The 26,271-nt window shown below is 35.3% G+C and overlaps 1 protein-coding gene across 1 annotated transcript in view; it reads right to left on the reverse strand.

Annotated features, from left to right (window-relative positions):
- The window catches only part of LOC112969586 (TBC1 domain family member 22A), a 174,283-nt gene that overhangs the window by 103,130 nt on the left and 44,882 nt on the right, over positions 1–26,271 (reverse strand). Inside the window, exons 7-8 of the mRNA XM_026073024.1 lie at positions 18,202–18,311; positions 768–843 (exon numbers count right to left, since the gene is read on the reverse strand). Of these exons, the coding sequence (XP_025928809.1) occupies positions 768–843; positions 18,202–18,311 (186 nt within the window). The remainder of the gene's footprint in view (positions 1–767; positions 844–18,201; positions 18,312–26,271) is intronic.

Consider the following 26,271-nt stretch of genomic DNA (forward strand, 5'->3'; position numbering starts at 1 on the left):
TAGTGTCACAAATATATGCTTGGTACTGCTTGGCAACATTTTGTTAATACTCTGTTCATTAATTTAACAAACTATCAAGAGAGTATGTTTAGAATAGGCAAGCATTATCTCTTGCATTTCATTTAATTAAACTCTGCTCTAGCAATATGACAGTCAGCATTTCATGAAGGGAATTATTTTAAAGATGAAGGTAGAAAATATTTCAAAGTGCCCTGCTAAAACATGAAAGCAAAATCTAAAATTACCCCTGCACACACTGTAATTTATCTATAATATTAAAGATGTTATTTCCAGAGTTCATAATTAATTGGATTCCACAGAGAAATTATTCAGGCTTTCCAGATAGCAAAATGATGCACAAAGGCACAAAACATAGTGCCGAAGGACAACCATAAACAACCACTGTGACTCTCTCGAATTACAACAATCGCTGAGCTTAATGTGAAATGAATACTGGCTGCCTTTTGTATGTGGCCATTACTCTGCTGCAAAGAAATTGCCATTGAATTTTGACTATATTGCCTTAATAAAAAGTAATGAAAGTGGCTCATGCTCTAGTGGCTTTCTTTTAAATGATACACTACAGTGATCTTGCAAAGGCCAGTGTGCCACAAATTGATTGAGTATGACAACTCATCTGAGGAAGGCTACGTTACACTACCATGATAGGTAACTGTAATGATGTTGGCTTGACTTCTTGCAAACATTTTAACTAAACACTTTCAATGAAACACCATTTGGAAATTAGGTGAGCTTTTAAGACTTACCATCGATCCGACTAACAAGTTCTTCCAACATTTTCACTTTCTTTTGAATTCCTGGCTGGGCAAATGTGTAATTATCCTAAAGAAAAGACCATATACAAGTATAAGCTTGTGAAAAACTAAAATTTATTTTCCCTCAATTACTTTTCTAAACCCATATATTTTTCTATGTTTGCTTGTGTTTTGTTTTTACATTTTCTAGGCCTGTTTCCACCATTAAGTAGTAAATCGTCACATTCTACAGTCCTGCTTAGAGTCTGTCTCTAACAGCGTAACTTAGAGCTGCTGCTGTCCCAGTTGCTCTCTACTTGCTGTGTCACTGAAGTTACATCTATATTGTAGATGTCTAAAGAGCTTAAAAGGCTCTGTTTTTAAATGATAAAAACTGCCATATTAGAGATTTTTAAGGTTTTACAATTTTATCAGAAATAATACAGGAAGCATGAAAATTTAGACCTTAATCAGTGACAGGATAAGAATTTGATCTTTAAAGGTTCATAATAATATTTTCCAGTGGCATAAGAAATCAAAACTCTAATTCAATGGAGTCATGACTGTTGTGAAACCAAGGTCACAACTAATATCATGAATCAAAATTGAATACACATATTACACAGTTATAATGACAGGTTAATTGCATGTATTTGTTTGAATGTATTAATTCCAACTGAACTTTTTAGTTCTACAATATAATAATATCATCCGACATACTGAAAAAAAAAGAGAAAGGAATCTCCACTTTATCCCCAAAGTTCTCAATCTTTTAGAGGAATATATTCTTTAAATACAGAGCAACATTTCTGAATACTTGGTAGCAACTTCCTCCATTAAATTCATCTTATTATGGTTTTCTATGCAGTGAGATTAAAGAAAACAAATGACCCAATATATGTTTTTAAAGGAAAATTACTATTTATAATTGTTTTCACGTACACATTGTATACACAGAAAACCAGTGTAAAGGATTTAGATCTCATCTGCTATCATTTGAATAATTCCACTACAAAATTCAAGTGGTGAGCTGAGCAACTATGCCAAAAATCATGCTAACAAAATCTTTACTGATGTTGGAAAATTAAATTTTTGGGGACTTTGACTTCAAATTTTAACTTAACTAGCCTATTATGTCACTAATTGAAAAGTTAACACGGAGGTATGGAATTTAACTTAAGCCCTCTCTATTACAGGAACGTAACCGGAGAAAAAGTAGTAAAAAAAGAAGTACCAGCATACAATTCAAGATAGAAAGGAAAGCAGAAGGAAATGTGGCTATTACAAAAAGAACTACAAGTACTTTGAAAATTAGGACAAAAAACATTAACAGTACTGTTTTATGTAAAAGCTAAAATGAGATGTTCATAAATATCAGATTCCAAAATATCATGAGCTAATCAAGAGAGAAACTTAAATTAACTGATATTTAAAATTTCCCTTTCTGCTCCCCTCTGGAATCTCAATCTTGCCTGTCCCCAGCATTCCCTATTTTTATCAGTAAAGCTCCTCTTCCTCTATATTTCTTTGTTTTCACTTACTCACTTTCACAATTTAAGCCATTTCCCTCCCCTCTCTCCTTTTTGGCATGCCACAACAGGCTCCCTCCATTTCACATTCCTCATTTCTTGAGGTCACTAGACATCATAAGTCTACTACTATCTGCCTCAACTTCCCATGGCAGCAAGTTTCAGTTCACCTGCTAAATAAAGAATCCATATCTGTTTTATCTAATCTCATGCTAATGCTGTCAAGTGTCTTCTATTTCTTGTCTTGCAGAAGTATTGAGTAACAATTCTACATCCAGCTTATCCACTTTCATCGTATTTAGACCTGGATCATATCCTCCCCTAGCCTTTTCTTCTCCAAACTACAGTCACAATAGTTTCTCCTGTGACAAAGGCATTTGCCCCACCCTTCTCATCATTTTAGTTGTCCTTCTCTGTACATTCTTTTATTCTACTACATCCTTCCTGAGATGGAGAAACCAGACCTGTATGAAGTACTCAAGCTATATGGAAAACAAAAGTTTATATAGCAACAAATGATGCTCTCATTTTGTTCTCAATGTCCTTTCCAGTGATGCCCAGTCTTTGCTGCTTTTTGGGCTGCTGTTACATGGTGAGCCAAGGATTTTAAAGAACAGTCAGGAATGACTCTAATATCTCCTCTGAGATGCAACTCCAATATCTCCTTCTCGAGATATAACTGTCAGTTCTAAGTACAGTGTGAGCACAGTTTAGATTATTTTTCTCTAGAAAATAATTAAGTCCAGGCAGAATGGACAAAATAAGAGCTTGACAAATAGTCTGATTTGTCTGAAGTGAACCGGAAGGCTGCTAGGGGGCACTAAAAGATAACAAGGAGGAAGTTGGATTTTGGATATTCCATGCGGTATCTGTATGGAGCTTCAGGAAAGAATATCGAAGAGAAAGTAAACACAAGATGATAGTGCAGACTGCTGAACGTCTGCCTTAAGGGGAGTCTTTCTCATTTGAGAAGGAGAATGTAACATAGAAAAATGTAGGAAACTTTCCATACAGCAATGTGAAGAGACTGATAAGACAGCAGAGAAAATGTGAGCTTAATCATGACCTTTGGATTAGGTCATGATTAGGCCATTCTCACCACAGAGAAAGCATCTTTTTTACAGAGCATAACTGCTTTTCCTCATGTTCTTTTGACTGAGAGTCTCTCCTCAAAAGGTTGTGCATGCACAAGCACGAGCATGCAGAATCCCTTTTTCTTTTTGTTTTCTGAGAAACAAGAAAGATGCCTATAAATGAAGGACAAATTTTCAAACTTACTTTCTTGCTTTCTAGTCAGCAGCACAATAATAGATTGTCCCTTAATCTTCTGTAACGGAATACACTTCCACATAATCATGCCCCCTAAACAAAGACTGTCACATTAAACTAATATAGAAGCTACAGAATACTTTTTTTTCCAAGAAATCCTGAAGTGCTGTGATCACTTGTTCCTGATTACAATAGTCTTTAAATAATTACAGTAAAGTTCTCTATTGGACTAACAGTAGCACTTTCACAGTTTGATAATAGAAATAAGTGTACTAACCAAAACAGTGCTGACCAGAAAGCAAGGACAAATCATTGAACTTTGGAATTTCCCACTGGAAACAGGCACCCATTACAACCTGTTGGCATTGCATCTCAAACAGAACCTGAACATCCTCTGTACTGCAACAAAATGTCAAAATTGAAAGACTGAGAAGTCTCTCAGAGAATCTAATCTACCATCTTGCTAACAGGAAAACTATCTGGGACTTTCATGGGAGTCTTGCACATTCCTACATTAGAGTCAAAAATCATATCCAGGATGCAACATCTTTAGGAAACATTACATTCATTTCATTCACAGAACCACATTCTAACAATGAAAAAAAGTGGGTTTGGGGGATTTTTTCTATACTGATTTAAGTTATTTTTCCAAAGTAATACAGAATCACAGAATGGTTGAGGTTGGAAGGGACCTCTGGAGATCATCTAGTCCAACCCCCCTGCTCAAGCACGGTCACCTAGAGCACRKTGYACAGGATYGCRTCCAGGCGSGTTTTGAATATCTCCAGAGAAGGAGACTCCACCACCTCTCTGGGCAACCTGTTCCAGTGCTCTGTCACCCTCACAGTGAAAAAGTATTTCCTCATGTTCAGATGGAAGCGTCTGTGTTTCAGTTTGTGCCCATTGCCTCGCGTCCTGTCACTGGGCACCACTGAAAAGAGTCTGGTCCCATCCTCTTGACACCCTCCCTTCAGATACTTGTATACATGGATAAGATCCCCTCTCAGCCTTCTCTTCTGCAGGCTAAACAGGCCCAGCTCTCTCAGCCTTTCCTCATAAGAGAGATGCTCCAGTCCCCTAATCATCTTTGTAGCCCTTCGCTGGACTTGCTCCAGTAGTGCCACATCCCTCTTGTACTGGGGAGCCCAGAACTGGACGCAGTACTCCAGATGTGGCCTCACCAGGGCTGAGTAGAGGGGGAGAATCACCTCCCTCGACCTGCTGGCAACACTCTTCCTGATGCACCCCAGGATACCATTGGCCTTCTTGGCCACAAGGGCACATTGCTGCCTCATGCTTAACTTGGTGTCCACCAGCACTCCCAGGTCCTTCTCCGCAGAGCTGCTTTCCAGCAGGTCAACCCCCAACCTGTACTGGTGCATGGGGTTATTCTTCCCCAGGTGCAGGACTCTGCACTTGCCTTTGTTGAACTTCATGAGGTTCCTCTCTGCCCACCTCTCCAGCCTGTCCAGGTCTCTCTGAATGGCAGCACAGCCCTCTGGTGGATCAGCCACTCCTCCCAGTTTTGTATCGTCAGCAAACTTGCTGAGGGTGCACTCTGTCCCTTCATCCAGGTCATTGATGAAGAAGTTGAACAAGACWGGASCCAGTACTGACCCCTGGGGGACACCGCTAGCTACAGGCCTCCAACTAGACTCTGCGCCACTGATCACAACCCTCTGAGCTCTGCCATTCAGCCAGTTCTCAATCCACCTCCCTGTCCACTCATCTAGCCCACACTTCCTGAGCTTGTCTATGAGGATGCTATGGGAGACAGGGTCAAAAGCCTTGCTGAAGTCAAGGTAGATAACATCCACTGCTCTCCCTTCATCTACCCAGCCAGTCATTCCATCABAGAAGGCTATCAGATTGGTTACAGTACTCATAGGAGAGCAACAACGTACTGAATGATTTAATTTGTAACAGATCTTGCGTAAAAGCGTCTTCACGCATATAACAGTGTAAATCAACCCAGAGCTAAACACACTATCACTTCAATCATTACTCTCTTCTCGGGCAGTGCAACTCGCAACTGTGATCTACCAAGCTGAAACTGTTCTTTTTCTCAAAGCAACATTTACTCCATACACCTAGAAATGCAATCCAAAACTGTTATCTTAGATTGTAAAACTGTTAGTTTGCTATTCACTGTATCTTTTGCCTATTTATTTTCCTATTCAGTCCACTATTTCATCTGCAAATGAACAGTCTGGAGTCGCTCTTTTATTTGTGCTAGCTCATCTATCCGGAAAGATCCCTGTTGGCTAAGTTCTTTTTCTTCTAAATAAACTAAGTTAAACACATTCCCTTCTATAGTACTTGTAATTGACTTTCCAGAGTCTGTGAAATAGAGAAGGATTTTGTAAATGTAAAAAAAGTATTCTACTAGCTAGTATTCTTACTCCTTTTGTGCTTATAGGTAGAAGTAAAAGCTAGTAACATAGATTTTAAAAAAATGTAACAAACTCATGAAACGTATGAGTTATTTTTCAGGGCAATACAGAATTAAGATGGTTAAGATTTAAATTCCTCTATCAGACAACTTAATTGGTGATATCAGCTTCCAAATTTGGCATAACAGTTCTTCAAAAGACCAAAAGTTATTACATATAGCATTGACACCTCTTTTTACTTCACACTATGTTTTCAACATAGTTTTCTTCACTAACCTTTGCAGGAAAAAAATGCTGCAATATTCAGTTCCCCTACTTATTTCCCTTCACACCTGTGTGAAGGAATCTTTCGCTACACATCTTTCAGGTTTTTGTTATATTTCCTCATTTATTCCCTGTGTAACTTTGATCATCTCTATTAAGCAAAAGACGAACTCTGAAAAAGTCGTAAGGAATTGAAAACAGGATTGTCTTACCTTAATATAACTTCAGCAAACACTTAACATACTTACAGAGCCTTACACTTCTAAACACTGTTCTGGATGCATTCTAGCAAATATTCATGTATGACAGAGCATGCGTGAGTACACAACAGAATCTATGGTAAATATAAAAGATTTATGCATTGACGTGCAACATCTAAATTCCTTGATGTTCAATTCATATAGCTTGCAACATACTTCCAGTGAACTATGCTAACCTACTCCACAGCTGAATGGCTAATTTCTAGTTCAAACTACAACATGTAATTAGATTCATCTTACATTATAGAAGATTAAGGCTTCACAGTGTCATAAGGACTCAAAACTTGCTACTCCTTCAAATCTTTGTGTTAACAGTCTGTGCTTATTTTGTATAACCTAGTATAATCCAGCTTCCCTGCAAATACATTTAGGTCTGACAGCTTTTTTTTTTTTTTTTGGAGACACTTTCAATCTGGTCTCAATCTTTACAATTTAAAATATTTCACGTGCAGCCTTCATTCAACATGATAAAACACATTAGATAATTCTTTACTGTATGATTTTGAATTTTTAAACAAGTTACCCTAAAGTTATATTCTCAAAACATACGGACAAAGGCTTGTAAGGCTCTACCAACTTATAAAAGAGGAAAAAACATAGTATTCTTCCTAAATGTTACAGAATTCTAAATGGAAGAAATTTGGTTAAAAATGAAAATAATAAAAAAAAGGACTGAATTACCCTCCTATACTCACAAAAAAATGAGAAGGGAGAGAGCAGAGATATCAGAGTTTCTAAAATCATGTTTCTAAAAAAACATGGGAATCACATCCTGTTCATTTCACTAGATCCTTTCTGAATGCTGACAGTAAGCTATAACTTGGAAAGGTGTTTACCTTAAAAAGAAAGTCCTAAAGTAACATTTTCTGTGAATAGATGGAGCAAGTGATACTGAATAAACCAAGGAGAGTTCTACTGGCATTCTTAATAGTCTCCAAATGCTGCAGCACCCACAGTACATGTGTTGCATAATTGTCTATAGCAAACAAAGCATTGAAGGAGATTCAAGTTTTTTAAATGATATAAATCAATGAGACTCTCATGAACCACTCTGATTAAGCATTACTTTAAAACTCATTAGTACTGTATGCATATCATAATAAATATATTCTACTTTCTTGTAGAATATACACGCCACAGCACTGACAGCTAGCTGTACAAAATGCCACTACCTTATGATGGAATGCTAGGAAGGATGCAGACGCTTTCAAACTGTATGTTAAAAGTACTTCCAAAGCAACTGGTAAGTAAGTTCTACATATCTCCATGTTATTTTAACTATAAAGCTCTTCCAAAATACATACTACAGACACTTCGTACAGACGAGTCCATAATAAATCTGAGAATTTTTTTCTTCCCAGCTTCTTGAGTTTTTCAAATATATGTGAAAAAAGGGATGTAAAAAAGTTTTGGTGAATATCATCTCTGTGTGTGTGTGTGTGTGTGTGTGTGCGCGTGCATGTGTGCACATGTGTGCACCTGTGTGTACAAAATACTTGTTGAAATGTATTGTATATGCACACACATACATATCTCACCTATATTACTTTTTCTACTCATTCCTCAGGAAATATTTTCAAAGAGCAACATTTCTTATTATCCTACACATCAGAAATGGCAACACTGTAGATTCTTTGCTCTTCCCCACTGATTTATGGTAGTTAAAAATACATAAAGAATTTCAGAGTATTAAAAAAGTTTTCCAGGATCAGAAAATGAAGCGAATTTGGACCCCTCTAAGCTCAGAGCCTTGGGGAAACAATGCCTTCTGATTGATAGAGTAGCCTTTACTGCCCTACTTAATATACTGCACGTATGACCTTTACTACAGTTTTCATTATGAAGAACATTTCAGACTCTTTGCAGGCTTTGGTTAAAGACAGTCCACATCTTTTTCTTTAAACAGGTGATGATGGGATAATTTTACGAAGATGAAGGAAGCTGAAGAGGGAGAGGAAAGAAAACAACCTTTTATGTCATCAGTGAAAGAGAAAAAGAGCCAGCCAAATTGAAAAGAAAAAAAACTGTCAATAATTTGACAATAATGACTTCAGCCAGGCATAAACACAGGTACACTGCTTCTCTTCTTTTCAGATCAGATAAGCTGTTCACAAGCAATTTACTGATGAAATTATTGGAACCATTTACAAAAGCAAACTGAAAATTTTGACACAGTCTTCATAAGTTTTTTTTTTTCCAAATGAAGTTTCACAATCAATCAAAGCTTTTAAATATAATGAATACATCAAGCAAACTGTGTACTGCTTACATAGACCTCTATCTTCTCTATTGATGTATATTCAAGAATTCCTATATGTCAGTTTAGGTATGTTCAAGTATATTACCATATGAACAAAAAAAGACTATCTAAAAAGTAAGCTTTCCGAATTTGTATATTTTTCTCATTATTTCAGAAAGGAGTATTCTCAATTTAAAATTTTTAAACTGATTTAAGTACTTCACTTATTTGTGAATCTTTTAAATGAACTCTTACTAAAAAAATCTTGGTTCACCTTGCTATCTGTCAAAGTTAGGCAAATGGCAGGGGGGAGGAGGAGGAGGGGAAGAGAAACAAGACACTAAGATGGTGATAGCCACCCTGCGTATAAACACCCTCAACAGTAGACATGGGTTACCCAAAACACTTCTTGGAAGTTTGAAACCTTAGGTTAGGAATTACAGTATAGACTCAATCTTAAATGTAGTCCAGGAGAGAAAAAGAACACTGAAGAGCAAGCACGCATGTGTTTCAGAGCATATTTTTTGCAGATATTCCATAGCACGTTCCATAATTACTCCAAGATATCGTCTGCACAATAAAAGAACTTTAAAGTCTTTGTAACAGTTAAGCCTGACTTTTGAAACCTTAAAGTTTCCTAAGCAATAGGAAAGTACTGCTATGAAGCGCTCTATGCCCAAAACTTTCTACACAGAAAAAAAATCTTTTTTCCTATATAAGATGATGGAAAATATAACATGTTATTAAAAAACAGGTACTGATTCTCATATTGCATTATAACATTATTCATAGATCTCCACACAGAAGCCGAATCTTCTACTCAGCTACGCAATCAAAACTCAGTTTTATGCAAGTGGATGTATTATCAGTTACAGAAACTGTTAAAATAGCAATAAAAGTGCTCAAGAGAGATTTTTGGATTATGGCCTAGGCCAGATGACAGTTCAAATCTGGACAAAAGCTAGAAATCGTAAACACGTGCACTTACAATCCCAAAAGTTGATGCTGTAAATTTTAGGCAGAAGAGAAAGTATTTTTATTGTAAAGTATACTGCTAGCACTGCATAATTCATAGAAAACAATGTTTTCTATATAAGTATTCAGACCTGGTTACAAATACACTCACTGTCTTCTTGAAAAATTTATTTTTGAGGAAAGGCTAGAAAACTCTAAGTGTCGCCGGCTTCCAAAGAGACACAGGCGCTGTTCGAACTTCTTAAGACACATCTCCTGAACACAAACTACAGTCCTCAGGATAAATCCCACTGATGCCCTCAATTTTGTACTTATCACAGTCCTGGCAAAGGATGTGGCTTGTTGTTTAGAACCTAAAATTGGCTATATTGGGTCCAACAAAAGACCCATTCATCTTTTAAGAGCAGCCAATAGCAAACGGCTCCAGAAGAGCGTAAGAGCAAGACAGCATGCAGTGATATATTTGCAGCATCCTTCCACAGTTTGCAGTTTGCAGTGCTGGGGCTTCCCTAACGCAAGGTGATGCCTTTTAAAAATTAAAGCTGTTCAAAGATTTTTCTTGAACCAAACTTCAAACTGTTCGGGTTTTAAACTCATGTAAGAAGTTATGCATCCTTTGACAAGTAGCTCCATGGCTTAGGTACTTCCCCCCCCCCCCCCTTGTTAAGCCTATCACTCAGCAGTTCTATCAGTAGAGATGGAAAGCAACTACTCCCTAATCACCTTCTTCATGCAACTCAGCATTTTAGAGACTTCTATATATTCCTCCGCTTAGCCAAGTTATCCAAGCTGAAGAACTTAATCCAAACTGTTCCTTATATCTTTGATCACCCTTCTTTGTCTTGTTCCAATTTTTTTTTTTTTTTAACATCCAATGCATCATTTTGAAGTGAGACAGACAGAAGAGATCAGAACAGCACACAGCACACTAAGCACAAGCTCATCTTAGGTTTCAGAAATGGCAAAATGATGCTTTCTCTTTTGAGAGCTACTTATATAACCCTTCTCCTCCCTGAGTGACAGATAATGCTTTTACCAGCAGCTTAGTTCCTTTAAGAATTGTTGGTAAAGGTCTTCATTAAAATGCATTTTGAAAATGCAATTAAGCTGTAAATTTGTTCATGGGTTCACTGACTCCTTCAGAAAATCACCAGATTTGTCACCCATTACAAGAGTTATGTAAAATATTCCATAATATGATTTTATCCTTTAACCATTAATTCCATTTCTTATTACAATTTCTACAAACTTCACTGAAATGCACATTTAATTTCTTGGTCTGTATTTTTATGAATTCCCTTGAAATCATTCTGAAAAACTAATGTCATATTCACACCCTGCCATTCTTCCCATAACAAAGCATCTTTGGGCATTGGTATTCCTGTTTAGATGCTTCCTAAGACTGTAGTCATTAGTAAAGACCCTCACAGTAGGCAGGCGCAGACATATTTTAAATGGAGCAGAGTTAGCAACTGCACCTGAAATTCTTATGGAGAAGCTGACTGACAGTATCTTGGTGATGCATTTGATTCTCTCAGAATGAAGGGACAGAATACAAGTCCTCTACTGGCAAATCAAATCACTCAGGAATTTCAAGAGGGTCCCAAAGGATCTCTCACTCTCTGGAGCTGGTGCCAAAACCAGTAATTTTCTTGTAAAGCTTATTGTTCAGGCTTCTTCCTACTATAAAGTTCAGTGGCTTCACAAATGCGGAATTGAATAGCAATGCTTCTGACTCAAAGCACAATTTACACTTTGCAAAGTAGATACTGATGCTATATGACTCAGGCTCATTGTTAATGATAGTCTCAGTGATGACAAGTTTGAAGGATGACTTGTTCCAAAAATCTAAAATGCTGATATTTTTAATTCTCAGTCTTTGTTACATCAAGAGGTTCAGGAGCTAGGCTGAAATAATGTACTATTTGTCTGAGGCTAGCTCATCAACAGCCAACACAAAGACCTTGACTGCTCAGGCTAAATCTACTCAGAACTAAACAGGAAGACCATCACAGATATGCTTTTTTACATTTAAATTTTTCCAAGTTTTGAACAGACAATAGCAGACATGTTTTAACTAGTGTCACATCAAAAGACCAGGACTAACATGATGATTATGTTAATTACATTTCAGCGTTTAGTAGTTACAGTGATTCTACTACCAGAGTCGGTGTATTAACTTCCTGGCATGGTAATAGGGTTCAATAAAATGTGTGTGGGGTGGGTTTCCCTTCAGGAACTGAGAAAGTCCTTACAGAACTCTAAGAAGAGCAGCTTCAAACAGGCCTTCAAAAATTTGAAGGTCCTTCAGAAAAGGAAAGTCATACAGAATGACACAATAGTGCATGTGCTTTATCCTCAAAAAAGTACATTTAACAGCATCCATTCTTAGCAAAAAGTTATGTATCCTGCAGAAGAAGGTTATCTTGAATTGAGAAAGGTAAAAATCTCTTACAGAAAAATTTCTAGACTCTTCTCCTACTTTAAATATTCTCTTTTCCCCACTCCAAATAAGTTTAAAAAAACATTAAAACTAACAGATTACATAAAGAAAAAAATAGGAGTAGGCATTTGAGCACAAATACAGAAAAGATTCAGGATAGAAGCACCTGTTGGGGCATGCTAGTATTTCAGAAGACTTTAGTCTCAGATATGGGACCTGGCAAAGTAAAAGAGAGATACCATTCAGGTGTATCATTTGAGAAGTAATTACTAAAAATGTTGCAGTTGCCCATTTGTCATTAGAAGAAAAGACATTCTGGGATCCTGAACAGGTACAAATGCCTACACTAATTGCAGAACATATTTCTCAGGACTATAACTTGCTGATTAACAAATTGGAAAAACAAAAACAAACAAAATTAGAAAAATATAAACAAAATTAGAATTAAAATTTTTTAATTATAATTAACAAAACCCTAGAAAATTAGAATTAGTATTTAAATAATTAAAACTAGAAATAGCTTTATGGAAGCCATTGATATTGAAAAGAGTAAAAGTAATCCCTAGCTGTTGTATATACATCAGAACAGAATCCCCAGTTCAACAATAAACTCCCTTTGGGACGAGACAGAGTAGTTAGCAGTCATCAGCAGTCACCTCTATTGTTACACCTAGTATCATACATAAAATTATTACAACACAAGTTGCATTTTCATTCTAAAATAAAAAGCTGTTGCTTTTATAAGTGTTTTAAAACATGTTTCTGATCAAACAATCCATTCTGAACCTTTTATATTCCTTAGAGTAGTTGCAGCTTAAAGAAAAAAGGAAAGACCTTACTTTGTCATTCCCAGGATGCCACTTGGACAAGACATGAACATAGACACAACAGTTTGGATTTCCAGAAATTAGTAAACAGGAATTACTGTAGAACTTGCATCTCACAAGTGCAGCTACAGTGACAGTGGCTGCAAGAACTGTCACACAGCATGAGTATGCAACTCAAACATTACAGAACTAAGTAGAAATAACTAATGCTAGCACTTCTCAAAAATCCTGACAGGATCTCAACATTTCAAAAACTGATTGGCATTAGGATCTGTTTATGCAGTAAATGGAGCATGACAGCAGCACATTCTTTCAATATCAGCTACTGTTAGTGAGGACTCTGAATACTTTTCTCTGGAGACTGACCTATCGGTAATAGAGTATATCCACACTCTCCCTGAACGCATCATATTCTTCAACCTCTATTCACCTGGGGAAGGTGGGAGGAAAGGGTACTTTACCCATCTATCTAGGTTTCCAGAAGGACTGGGCTGATACATATCTAGAAATATCAGACAAGCTATCACTGCACCTACACAAGTGGACTCTGCAGTCCCTGTGATACAGAAACTTGACCTGGGTATGAAGGCATATATACAATACATGCACAAGTTCGTATGATGAGGCAGATGTAGAGACTCACAGTACATATTCCTTACATAGGCTGTCTTGGTTAAGGAACCCTTATTCCCACACAACAAGATCCGCCATTTACCATAACCCTGGCTAGCTGAAACTAGTTCAGCTACGACTATCTAGCTACCCAGATGAAATGCAGACATAACCAAGAAACTTGTAAGAGTTTAATGAGCAAAAGTTACACAGAAAGCTATCTTAGTGTTATTTTTTATGAAAAACAAAGTGCAGACCTTTGAAAGATTTTCCAAGCAGCATAAAGCCGTTCCATTCATCCATTTATAATCCAAACTTGAGGCACGTGATAGCAAACACTTTTCGTAACTAAGCAGTTAGAGAGAACTCTACAGGATTGCTTTTGCAACCCATAAATTCTGCTATTTAATCAGCCACAGAAATAGCTAATATACATCTCAGTTCACTTCAATCCTCGGAAATGAATTATCTCCCTTTTATTCTAAAAATTCCCAGGCCCTGATAAATAATGATATTAATATTTTATTGCTATTTTTAATACATGTGGTGAGACCATTATGAAATGCATATATTTCCCTTTTGGTTATTTTATTACCATTACAAATGAACTTAAAATGAAGAGTTATACTCAATTTTATGTATGAATGTTACGTTTGTAGGAGGCATGGATCAGCCTGAACTTTTTATTTGAATGTTAATGGGACTCAGTTGAGGAAACTGTTATAAAGGATGATTTAGTAATAAAAAAGCTAATTAAGACAGATGTATGGGAATGTCTACTTAATTAACTGGAAAAACTACTTATGGGATAAGTTCTATTCTTCTCATGTCCACAGCCAGTATTTCTACAGGTAAAAAAATGCAAAAGTATACATACATCATCTACAGTTTAGAAGTGTTCTGAAGAAGAAAGATGGATTGACATCTGAAGGATTTTATCTTTTGAGCGTTTGAATTTGAAAGGCAAGATGAAATAATTTTGGTAATAAACCACGTTTAAAAACTAGAAACACAAGATTCTTATTTGATATATGAATGTATTAAAATACTGTTACATAGATTTCAGGTGTGAAACTATCAAGTAATGTGTTGAAAACTATCAAACATGGTGATCTTATTTTGACATATAATGGCACATAGAAACAGATTTTACAAATCTCCATTAGAGCATTTTGCAACTGTACAGGTTGGAAACAAACTGGCTGGAGAGGAGTTTTATGGAAAAGGACCTGGGGGACTTGGTAGACAGCAAGCTGAGCACAAGCCAGCAGTGTGCCCTGGTAGCAAAGGTGGCCAACAGCCTCCTGGACCAGCAGATCAAGGGAAGTGATTACCCTCACTCAGCACTTGTTATGGAATCACAGAATCACTGAGGTTTAGCAAACTCCTCTGGAGATCGTCTAATCCACCCCACCCTGCTCAAAGTGGGGTCAACTGGAGCAGGTTGCTTAGGATGATGTCCAGTCCAGTTTGGAATGTCTCCAAGATCAGAGACTCCACAACCCCTCTGGGATACCTGTTCCAGTGTTTGAACACCCTTGCAGTAAAAAAGTTTTTTCTTATGTTTAAATGGAATTGCTTGTATTTCAAGACCACACCTAGAATACCAGTTTTGGGCCTCCCAGTACAATAAAAGCAAAGGCAAAGGGCCAGCAAGATTCTCAGGGGCTGAAGAACCTGCCCTGTGAGAGGCTGAGGGAACAGGGGTTATCCAGCCCAAAGAAAAGTCTTCAGAGGGACCTGATAGCAGCCTGTCAATACCTATGTTATCAAGAAGACAAAGACAGGCTTTTAATAGTGGTGCATAGTGGGATGATAAGAGACAATGAATTGAAACAAGAGGTTCCGTCTGGATATAAGAAGAAGCTTTTTCATCGCAAGGACAGTCAAGCATTGAAACAAGTTGCCTGCAGAGGTTTTGCACTCTTCACCCTTGGAGATTTTCAAGACCTGACTGGATAAAGCCCTGAACAATCTAGTCTGAACTCATAGTTGACCCTGCTTTGAGGAGGAGGCTGGACTAGATGACCTCCAAAGGCCCCTTCCAACCCGAATTATCCTTTGATCTTATGATTTTAGAAGTTCTTACGTGTTTTTCTGAAATAAGTAAGAAAAGCTGAAGTGAGGTGTAATGTTACTGGGACAAAAGCTAGAGGAAAAGAAATGCAGTACATGGTCATGAAGCACTGAGGAGGAAAACCAGTACAGCATATCATCATCCAGAACTGACTGCTATAAAGCATCATATATAACTACAGAATACAAGGTTAATTGACACACTAGGAATATAAATTTATATTAAAAAAATCTCCATTTAGAGAGACTTCTATTTAAATCAAATTTTTTTATTTCAATCAAGTAAGTTTTCTAGTCTGAAACAAGAGTGATGAGACATATGTGTAGCCGCTTAGGAGCCTATAACCAGAGAGAACAAAAGAAAGCAGCTGCCCTATGATACAAGATGTTCAGGAAACAGGTGAAATTGTAAAGTATGCTGGGAGACTTGTATTTCTTTATCTGGCTTTCTTCATTTCAAGTAGATTTCAAGTTCTGACTATTTTTCATAGGTGGTCAAATATTTTCAAATGTAGCACTTCTGAGAGATTGAAATAAGCAAAGCAACATCTTTTAGAGAGGTCAAGACGACAAATTGACTATGCTTTTCAATGTTGTTATACAAAAAAATTGAGCTACTATTCATTTGACTTTTAACCAGGACAAATCCATCTAAAATACTCTCAAACAAGCTCTCTGTTGACTCAATTTTTGTAACAGTTTTCTCAAAATGAACTTTGTTATGAGTTTAATTAGTTAGTGGCCTTTCTGCAATATGCCTTACCCAATGAAACATTTATATTAAAAGATAAGTGATATCAAAGAAAACATCAAAACACTTTAAGAACATAAGTGCCAAAAGAAAAGAAAAATCTATCCTAAAAATACCGTCAAAATAAAGAATCTGGATGACATTAACTTAATTTCACTGACAAATATTGTTTAAGTTTATAGGAATTTTTGTTCCTATTTGCATTTTATGACCATTTACTAACGACTGTAGGACAGCCTTTTTCCACACACCCAAACATACAACCTCCATGGTCTTCACTACATTAAAACGACTTGGAAAAAACAAGTTTTTATTTTTTAAGCAATCGTCCAAAATATTTCAAAATGAAATCAGAAAGGTTACATGAGATCTATCAAAAGGATGGAATCCAAACAGCACCGCAGAAGCACATTTCCATCACCTCTTCTTTTAAAGAAATGTTAGGAATGAATCAGCTAAAACTATTTGCCATCCTTGTTACAATTTCTACCATTATCAAAATAATACTGAAACAATTTAACAGAAAAGATCCTCCGCACATATACAAGTAGCTCATTTGAAACCAGGGAATAATCAGAGAAGGTATGAACATCACTTAAAAAAACAAACAAACAAAACAAAAAAGATAAAGGAGGAAGGTGCTAAATATTTGTAACCATAACTTATTTTCTAATCAGCTCAGTGAAAACAAATGAACCCTGACTGCAAACATCTGCCTACCAAACATAGCTAAAAACAATTCTTTCTTGCCAGAGCAAAGGAGAAATCACCACCACTTAGAAAGCATCATATTTCTATCAAAGGTTGATTTTGGTCCTATAACAATTCAGGAATTCATTCTGAATGTTTTCTGCGTTCTGAGTTTCCAAGATTGGTTTATTTTTGCTTTCTAGTAAGATTCAGTATGATTACCTTGGACAATACAGACCTGAAAAACTGATAATAGACAGATACTATCTAATGCCTTTTATGGCACAGAGCCTATAAAATTTAATTCAGGTAACTTCTTTGTAAACCAAAAAGTACAAAGTCTACTTTATCATGGGTCAGTGTCATGGCATAGCGTTTTACAATGCTAAATATCAAACATAGGTGTGTTTGGCCTACCATTTAATCTACGCTAGGTTGTACAGTTTCCACCCTCACTAAACACAAGATGTTTAACTGCATATTTACTATTCCTTGTGGAGCCTTCTAAATCTTCATAAATTTATATGCCAAACAAAGACACACATATGCATAAATCCCCCATTCTTAGTCTGTTACTTGCTGCATTTAACAGAGAACTGTCTCCATATCCATACTCTCTGCATGTAAAAAAAACAACAACAAAAAAAAAACAACCCCCCCCCCACCAGTATAAACATTACAGTGGTTTTAAAAGGATGTTTTAAAAATAAGATTATTTCAGGAGGAGTTAAGACAGTAATTGTTTAAAGTTTGCTTTATTAATGATTTAAAAACAAATGAAGTAGTCAGCTTTTCATCACCTCAGTGAGGGCATCTTACTTTGAGACTTAAGCAAATATTCTCCATACTTGCTGACTGGGATGGATAATTCTCTGGAACTGGAGATTTTGGCTCTGTTCTAGCATATCATATTACAATGAAGAAAAAAATAGGAATTCTACAGGGTTTTTATTTTATTTTTTAACATTATTCCAAGCTTACAGCAGATATCTCCTACTGGAAAAATCTACTTATCTATTTTTCATAGATGTACTGTGTCTCAGCACCCTTAAAGTAATTCAAGGCTTTGACATTAATTAGTTATCTCCACTACTTAAAGGCAGGAAAAATCAATTTACCTGAATGCCATCAAGCAACTTGCTCATGCACCAGTAACTGTCAGCTTCTATGTTCTGCAGCACTTCTTCAGGCAGACTGGAAACATCAAAATTTTCCACTTCCTCTTCTTCTGTTACAGAAAAAGTGAGAGAAAGACAAGTCAATAAAGAGTACAGAACAAATAAAGTAAGGATGAGGAAAATAACTGGAAAATAAAGACAACTATCACTCATCTTCTAGTCAGTAACTTTAACACACATTTCCTTTAAGAGGAATGAAATGAATCATTTATTGCTCAACTGTGTCATCTAACAACCTTAAATGTTAATGAATACTTAATTTGTTGCAGCCTGTGAAAATCTCAAACCATGTCTGGTTAATCAGAATTAATATATAATAAATTACTTCATTCTAGACATTTCACACCTGGAAGAGGATTATCAGAAGCACTATTAGAGGCTTCAAGCCCCATATGAACAATCTCTGCAGAACATGTTGGCGTTTGCACGTCACACAAAGTGCTGACACCTCTCTGGGAAGAATGAGGGCAATGGAGATAGTGAGAAATGACGGAAGTGAAACAGATGACCAGCAAGAAAAATAAATAAAGCAAGAAACCTAATTCAGATTAGACAATTAACTTAGGTGATGTACATTTGACAAAATTAATCCAAACCAAAATGCTAGCTTCACAGCTCAAAAACAAGATTACAACAAGGGAAAGCTCCTTCCAAGTCCAGAAAAGGTAGCAATTTATCATCATCATAACTTTCTTTAGTAAAGTCCAGTATAACAAAAAGAAAATTTGAGGATTACTAGACTTTCCCAGTGACTTACTCAGAGAAAGATTGAAAATGACTAGATTTAGCATAAAATACTAAGACCATATTTTTTAAAAAAGTCAATTTAAGAGGACAAGAGGTTTCATGTGAACCTTCACAAAATTACCACTAAGCATCTAACTCCCATTAGATCTGCCATGCAACTCCAAAAGGCTCCACAGGAGCCTTCTTTAACAAATAGTTGAGAAATGAAAATCAAGGATGAATATTTATATTAATTTTGAAGAGAAAGCCAGACAGCAAAAAAAGCAAAGTGATGCATCTTCCACAGCAAGAACAAAAGTGTTTAGTATTTCCTATATACTTTTACTCATATAAAGTTTTTATAAATTATACTATGTTTATTACACATTCATATACCAGCTCCCCAGTGAAAAATAAAGTTAATGCTTAATATTTTTAATTTTATTTTATTTTCATTCCAAAATATATTTGGCAATCACATTGTGATGAGAAAACAAAAATCAAAAAGATTAAAGAAAAAAAAGAAAAAGCAAAAAAGAAATGGCACATTTTCTTTCTGCCTCGCAATGCCTAAAGTAAAACAATAAATGAACCAGAATTCCTCCTATTTATCTAAAATGCAAGCAACACTGAACATTATTCCTCTTGAAAGAAGCACTCTTCAGGCACTGCATCAGTAAATACTTACTGAAGAAATGAGATTATAGCTACTTGGATTATGGATGTTTTGCAAACTCCCGGTCTCTGAGCACCTTTTCTTTTCATGATACTGCTGTCGCATTTCTGAACAAAAAGGAAGTTACAATAACTCCTCCACAGGTGGTTATGAAAAGGTAGCAAAGGAAAAAGGCTCTTTATCTTACTTATCTTACTGTTTCTTATCTTACTCTTTCAAAATCTACCATTTCACACTGTATTCGCTTACCAGGATTTAAATCAACAAATAAGCTTAAGATTCACCTAACCAGTTGAACATCTTACCTCCCTTCACAGCCAATGTGGAAAAAAGCAAATTACAGAGCTCTATTAGCTATCTCATTCTGAAGTAGATCCCTAAAATAAAGCAGATGAATCACTTCCCAAAAGATTCCTGTTTCTCAGTATTAGCTCTAAGTTGAGCATACGCTGACTCCCTCAGAACACAGAGCGTTAAACTGCAGAAAGCTAAAACTAGCTGACAGAAGACTGACTGCCCATCAGGAGACTTCTCACCCTGTGACTGAACTACCTGCAACAATCAGAAATGACAGAATGTGAGAAAAGAAAAGCAGTTTGAGAAATAAGGCTGAAGGTACTTGGACTGCAAAGAAACTTTAGTATTAATAGTTTGCAAAAACCAGATTCTAATTTTTCTGTCAAGAAAGTACTCTCAAATTAGATAGACAATAGAACTTTTTTTTTTTTTTTTGCAAGAAAGCAGAGCATCGCTTTTCAGAAACATTTCCAATGGTTCCCTACTGCTTCTCATCACTACAAGTATGTTCATCAAGCCCAAAAATGGATGTCAGAATAGGCAATTTTGAAAAGGACTCAGGTCTGACAGTAAATTTGAAGCAGAAGTCTCATTATTTCACAGAAAAAAAATGTATTAGAGATGGAAAGACAACTATTGTCAAGTTGTTTCTGCTCTACTTTGGGTGATCTTGTAAGTCAAAAAAAGCATACAGCATTCAGGAAATCATCCAATTTTTTCCCTAAAAATTTTCAGTAAAAGAAAGTCCCTAAATATAATGTCACAGACTTCCATGTATTACCATATGGAAATAAGAACAGTGCTTTTAGGAAGTACTTATCCAGTTTTTCTGTTCTCATCAGTCTCTTTGGCAAAGATATCCAAGAACATTATGCTTTTCTGTAGCATACATTGATTGATTCCTAGCATTTTCATAAGCATCTTAACCATAAAATAAATATTCAGGATTTTTTATGATATGTTCTTTAAATATACAAGTTACTTGGAATCCAGTTTTTATTTCTCTTGTGGTTCACATGCATCTGTAGTAAGATGGTCTCTTCTAATGTCAGAAAATGAAGTTTTGAAATACAGAAAAAAAAACCTCCTAATGTGTAAGACAACACAGTATATTTTGACTATACACTATTTACTTTGTATAAGACAACTGTCTCAAACTTTAGCTTAGAAACTGTATATTAAAACATTTCAAAGAGCAAAATCTAGCTACATAGAGATACATTAAAATATATTTTCCATTGTATTTGCTAAGAAGTATAATTTTTCTATATGCTATAATTAAGTATTTTAACCGGTACTTCTTGATTAAGATATTGTGGATGCTCACAAGGAGCTACACCATGGAAGCCACCCATATACTAAACTTAACAAAGATGACAAAGCCTCATAAAAGCCACAAAGCAAATAAGCGCTAATGATCTGCAAGAGTTTCTGCCGCATCGGTATGGCCTAATTTGCTACATTTTATTGAGGAAGTTGAAAACTGCCTCTGATTATTTGAGACATCCTTTTTCCACACTACAACCGAACTGAATGTGGGCCATTCATTTTCAAGACAACTTGTTCAAAATAAGGAACATCTGATTGGCACAATAGCATGCAAAATATCAGTTTACATATTTATCACTTATTTCTTTAGGGACATAGTGCAAAGTACTTTTTCCATGCAATTAAGAAAAAAAAAATATCAAGCTGATTGTTACATGGATTTTCTTTTCGTTTATTTGTAGGAAGAAATAAACACATTAGAGACATTAAAAAAGAAAGACTGGAAAGGGTTTCAGGACAAACAACAGAAGAAGCAGAAATAACTATCTAAAAAGTACATGAGATGAAGTATTATTTCAATTTAAGTATTGTGTTGGAAAACAGAATTGCAAATTGCAGTTTTAGATGACTTTAAATTTTTTTGCCATGAGTTAAATCTGAATGGACAGTAATATAAAGATTAAATAACAAGAGAATGGGGAAAAACAGCAGGCAAATGTGTATATGTATCAATATCTGGAAAAAAAAATCACTTCATAAAAATTCCCAATTACAAAGTCTCACAGCAACATTTCTCATTTTCTTCAGTTTCCTGTGGAGATTTTTATCGTGTTAGCTGTGTAATTGTAGAAGACAGTAAATAGTTGCCTGGAGGAAAATTGCTGTAGCATGGAGTCAATGACATGCTGATCTGAAAGTGTGTGTTGCTGTAAGCTTTTTACTCATTCCCAATGTATGCTTCTGAAACCTTCCACAGTGTGAGAAGAATCACCAACTTGTTCTGAACAGCTTTAACCAGATCCTCTCAAAAAGGTAGGGGCATAAGAATAAAATTAAAAATTTACTAGTTACAACTTGTTACACATTTATTTCTCTATATAAAAAAATTAAAATAATAAAATGTAATATAATATTTTGTATACATTATAATTATATAATATTAATATTATGTATAATAAAAATATAATTTCTCTACTATAAAAAATGTTAAACATAATAATGACTTGCCTCCATTAGAAAGAAAATATAGGTTTTAATATGAGATTAAGACTAGTCAATACTTTTGGTGGAAGGTGATCAAAATGTAAAAATTAAATTCTTGAAATATTTGAATTACCCCTTTTCTGTACAGATCATGAGCAAACATCTGCCATTACAGACAGATGGAATCATATACTATAAGAATTTTTACATTAACTGAAGTACTAGGAAATTTTAACTTCTGAGAGGATATTATTTATGAAAAAGCCATGTCCCAATTTGAAGACTAAATACTGAAAACACATGAGATTAAAGTGGAAACTACTACTGCTTTAGTAACTAGCAGCACTCTCAGTGCATCCCAATAGCCAACCGCATCCAATAATCCCTGTCCAAATGCAACAAATAAAAGGCAGACTGCATTCAGATTTTATCCACACCTATTACCTATACCAATTCTCAGTCTTTATAAAGAGGGAGAGAAAAAAAAATGACTATAACTTGGCAAAGTTTTACTGCTTCACTACTTCAAGCAAGCTTAAACAAAACCCATTCTATTAAATAAAGCATACACATTTTCAAGGGAAACACGTTTTCAGTGCAAGCAGACATTTAATTGTTTAATGTTATAATTTTAGCCCTGTATCTTGAAATGCTGTCCCAACACTCAAATTCATATAAAACTCTGAGTAAAACTGGGTTCACTAGAGCAGGAGCTAGGAGTCAAAATGCATGGTGGTATAAGAACAAATCAAATGGAGAAGCCAAGAACAGACCTGTAAGGTGGTCATTAAATTATGCTTGGTTTTCTATTTTTTATATATAATTTATATTAACATTAGAAATGTTAATTTTCTAAACATCCTAAAATCATTCTCTGTTTTGTAGCACTTATTTGCTTAAATATATTTCTCGTCTAATGTACGAAAAGAATTCCAATAGATTTCAAGACCAATATAGCTTATATAGAGCTTATATAGCTCTCGCAGAGGTGCAGGGAAATCATTATGACACGTGGACACCTGTCTGTATAAAGTTTGTAGAATTAAAGTTTATTGTTGTAAACTACTGTAGAAGTTATATGTTCAGATAAACCTAACTTAAAAATTACTATCTAAGTAAACAAACTACAAAAACAAATGATTGCGTGTGGAGGTGAACAGTAATATTCCCATATCTGGAAGATCTTACACATTCCACTTTGAAGCACAGTTTTCAAAGATTTAAGAAACAGCTATTCAGCCATTGTTGCATTACTGCAATGTTTTTCTAAAGAGATCAGGATATAATAGATCATTTAAGTGTAAATTCTTACAGTAACAATTAGCTAATTACAAATTTACATAACTATATCAATATCTCCCCTTAAAAAGAACCTAATTATGCGTTTATCAGATACATATAGCTTTTGAGCTGCTAAGGACTGATTACTAAAGTAAAAGCTTCCCTTTCTTTGTGATACTACAGTCACAAAGATAAAATTAAATAAATAAATAAATAAATGGAATTCAATCACCTCATCAGTCCATGCTCCAGTAAACATGACTTTAGTGCATTTAAATCATTCCCATATTATCAGTCATTTTCTCACAAACAAAGTGTATTGTTGACTTGTCTGTTGTAACAAACATTGTTAATAATCTTACTTCTGTTCAGTGGATCTGTCACAGTTTCCTAAAGATCTAATAGGAAGCAGGGCAAATACCTTTATATATCATTATAAGAACAATCCTTTTAACATCATTCTGTTTTTAATCATTTTACTTTATTAATATTAGTTCTGAAAATAATCTTACATATATGGATAACGTTATAATCTCCTTTGACCTGGAGAACAAGAAAAATCACATCTTCTGTAAAAGTACTGTAAGCTTGATTCCTTAGACCTAAATTTTATGCTTTCAGAATTAATTGCAAGTACTCTCAAATTGTTTTAATCACAAAAGAGTAAAGACTTCACGTATTTATTCTCTAATTCCAGATTCTTCTTCTTCATAATAATAAGTCATTGGGAGACTTCCTTTAGTAGGCCTGCATGTTTACCAGCAAGATTTTTCACTTAGTCTTTTTCTTGACCAGATTTCAATGGCAAGAGTATACATTTTTTGCTAAAAAGTCACAAACTTCCCCTTAATTCCTATTCATAAGCCACTGCAGATGTCTACACAGAAATAGGTCTGGGTTTTTTTTTTTTCAAGAATAACACATTTATTTGAAAAATAGGGAAATTCTTAGCTCATGTTTCAAATTAAACAAAAGACATGGGCTCCTCACAGGCTGCAGACAACTCTGATTACACATCAACAATTCAGATATGAGAAGTAAGAAAAACACCTTTAGTGCTTCAACACTATCACCAAAATACAGAGCACCAAAGAAAATCAAGTAAACCAGCTGGCACCAGAAGGTCTTTGATCCACAGAACTTGCATAATACCAAATACAAAACTGGCAACCTTTTACACAGGTAAGAAATCTGGTCGGTAAATGCAATCTACACCTAGGAAAAAGCTTTAAAAGCCAAATACACAGCATCAGGTCTGTGGTACTCAACAGTCACAGCTAATTTAGGATAAGTTTGTTAGTGACTGCCGGAACAGGTACTGATAATAATTAAGAACTGACATTCATTAACAATACACATGGCCAACAGTTAATCTAGTAAAGTGCTGTTTTGAAGTTTGAATCTGGCCCAATTTCTCAGTGTTTTAAACATTCCTATTACAGCAATCTCTAATTATCTGAGACAGATGGACAGACACATCTGTACACACAAATGTGAACATATACACATACATAATTATATACACATACACATATTCAGTTGCAATATTCAATACACTGCTCCTTTCCAACAAAGCATAAAAGACTATATTCAATTTCCCATGCCTGGATGATATAGTAACTGTACCACTGAAAGTCCATCTGTACTACCACAGTAAAAGAACCAACTGATCAGATTCAAGGAAGCTTCAAATGATTAAAGAGAGACTACCTACGGATCATATGAGAACAGACTACAACTGATTGTCCAGAGGAGAACACAGTAACTAGCTATACAGTACAGCTTTATATTGTATACTGTCCAGCCCCATCCCCAGGAGATGATGGTAAAATCGCAAGGAAAGTAAGATTTAGGTGTGCAAGTAATCTGCAAAGAATTTCTTCCCCCCCCATTGGTAATGTTGCTACGAATAACTAAATGATATTTTATTTTGATGAATAAAAAAATCCTCATGAATATTATGACTGTTGGTTCCATAAGCAAAGTCTGTAACATAGAACTATTGAGGACTACCCAACTACTACTACTGAAAACTTTGTGTCAAAATGATCTCATTTAAAATTAGATAAATTATAGAGTTACAGACTGACAAGAAGAAACACAGATGTGTCATGTGGAAAGGGACATTCACAAAAACATAAGCAGCAAATGGTATGCGTAACAATGTATTTTAATGCCTCCAAACACAAAATAAAAATGCAAATAATTATACTTCTATAGTGAGATCATCTACTTATGTATGCTCCTTGATACTGTACCTGACTTTTATACTTTTTTAAAAACAGGTCTGATGACAATAAAACAAAAAAATCCTATTAGAGAAAATTTACCAAGCTCAAATTCAAAATAATCCCTTCATATTCATTAGTATTGCCAAAAGAATAATTTGCCAAAATATTTCATTATATATGGTTCTCCTGACATAAATGCAATCTAAGAGTGAAGTAAATACACTGTCAATACAACCAACACGAGTTAATGTTATTTTTTCATGACACTCTATATACTGACTACCAAACCTAACAGTTTTCTGACAAGACAGAATTTCAGAATTAACA

The sequence above is a fragment of the Apteryx rowi genome, unplaced genomic scaffold (genome assembly GCF_003343035.1).
Source record: "Apteryx rowi isolate R43461 unplaced genomic scaffold, aptRow1 scaffold_357, whole genome shotgun sequence".
Taxonomy (NCBI): domain Eukaryota; kingdom Metazoa; phylum Chordata; class Aves; order Apterygiformes; family Apterygidae; genus Apteryx; species Apteryx rowi.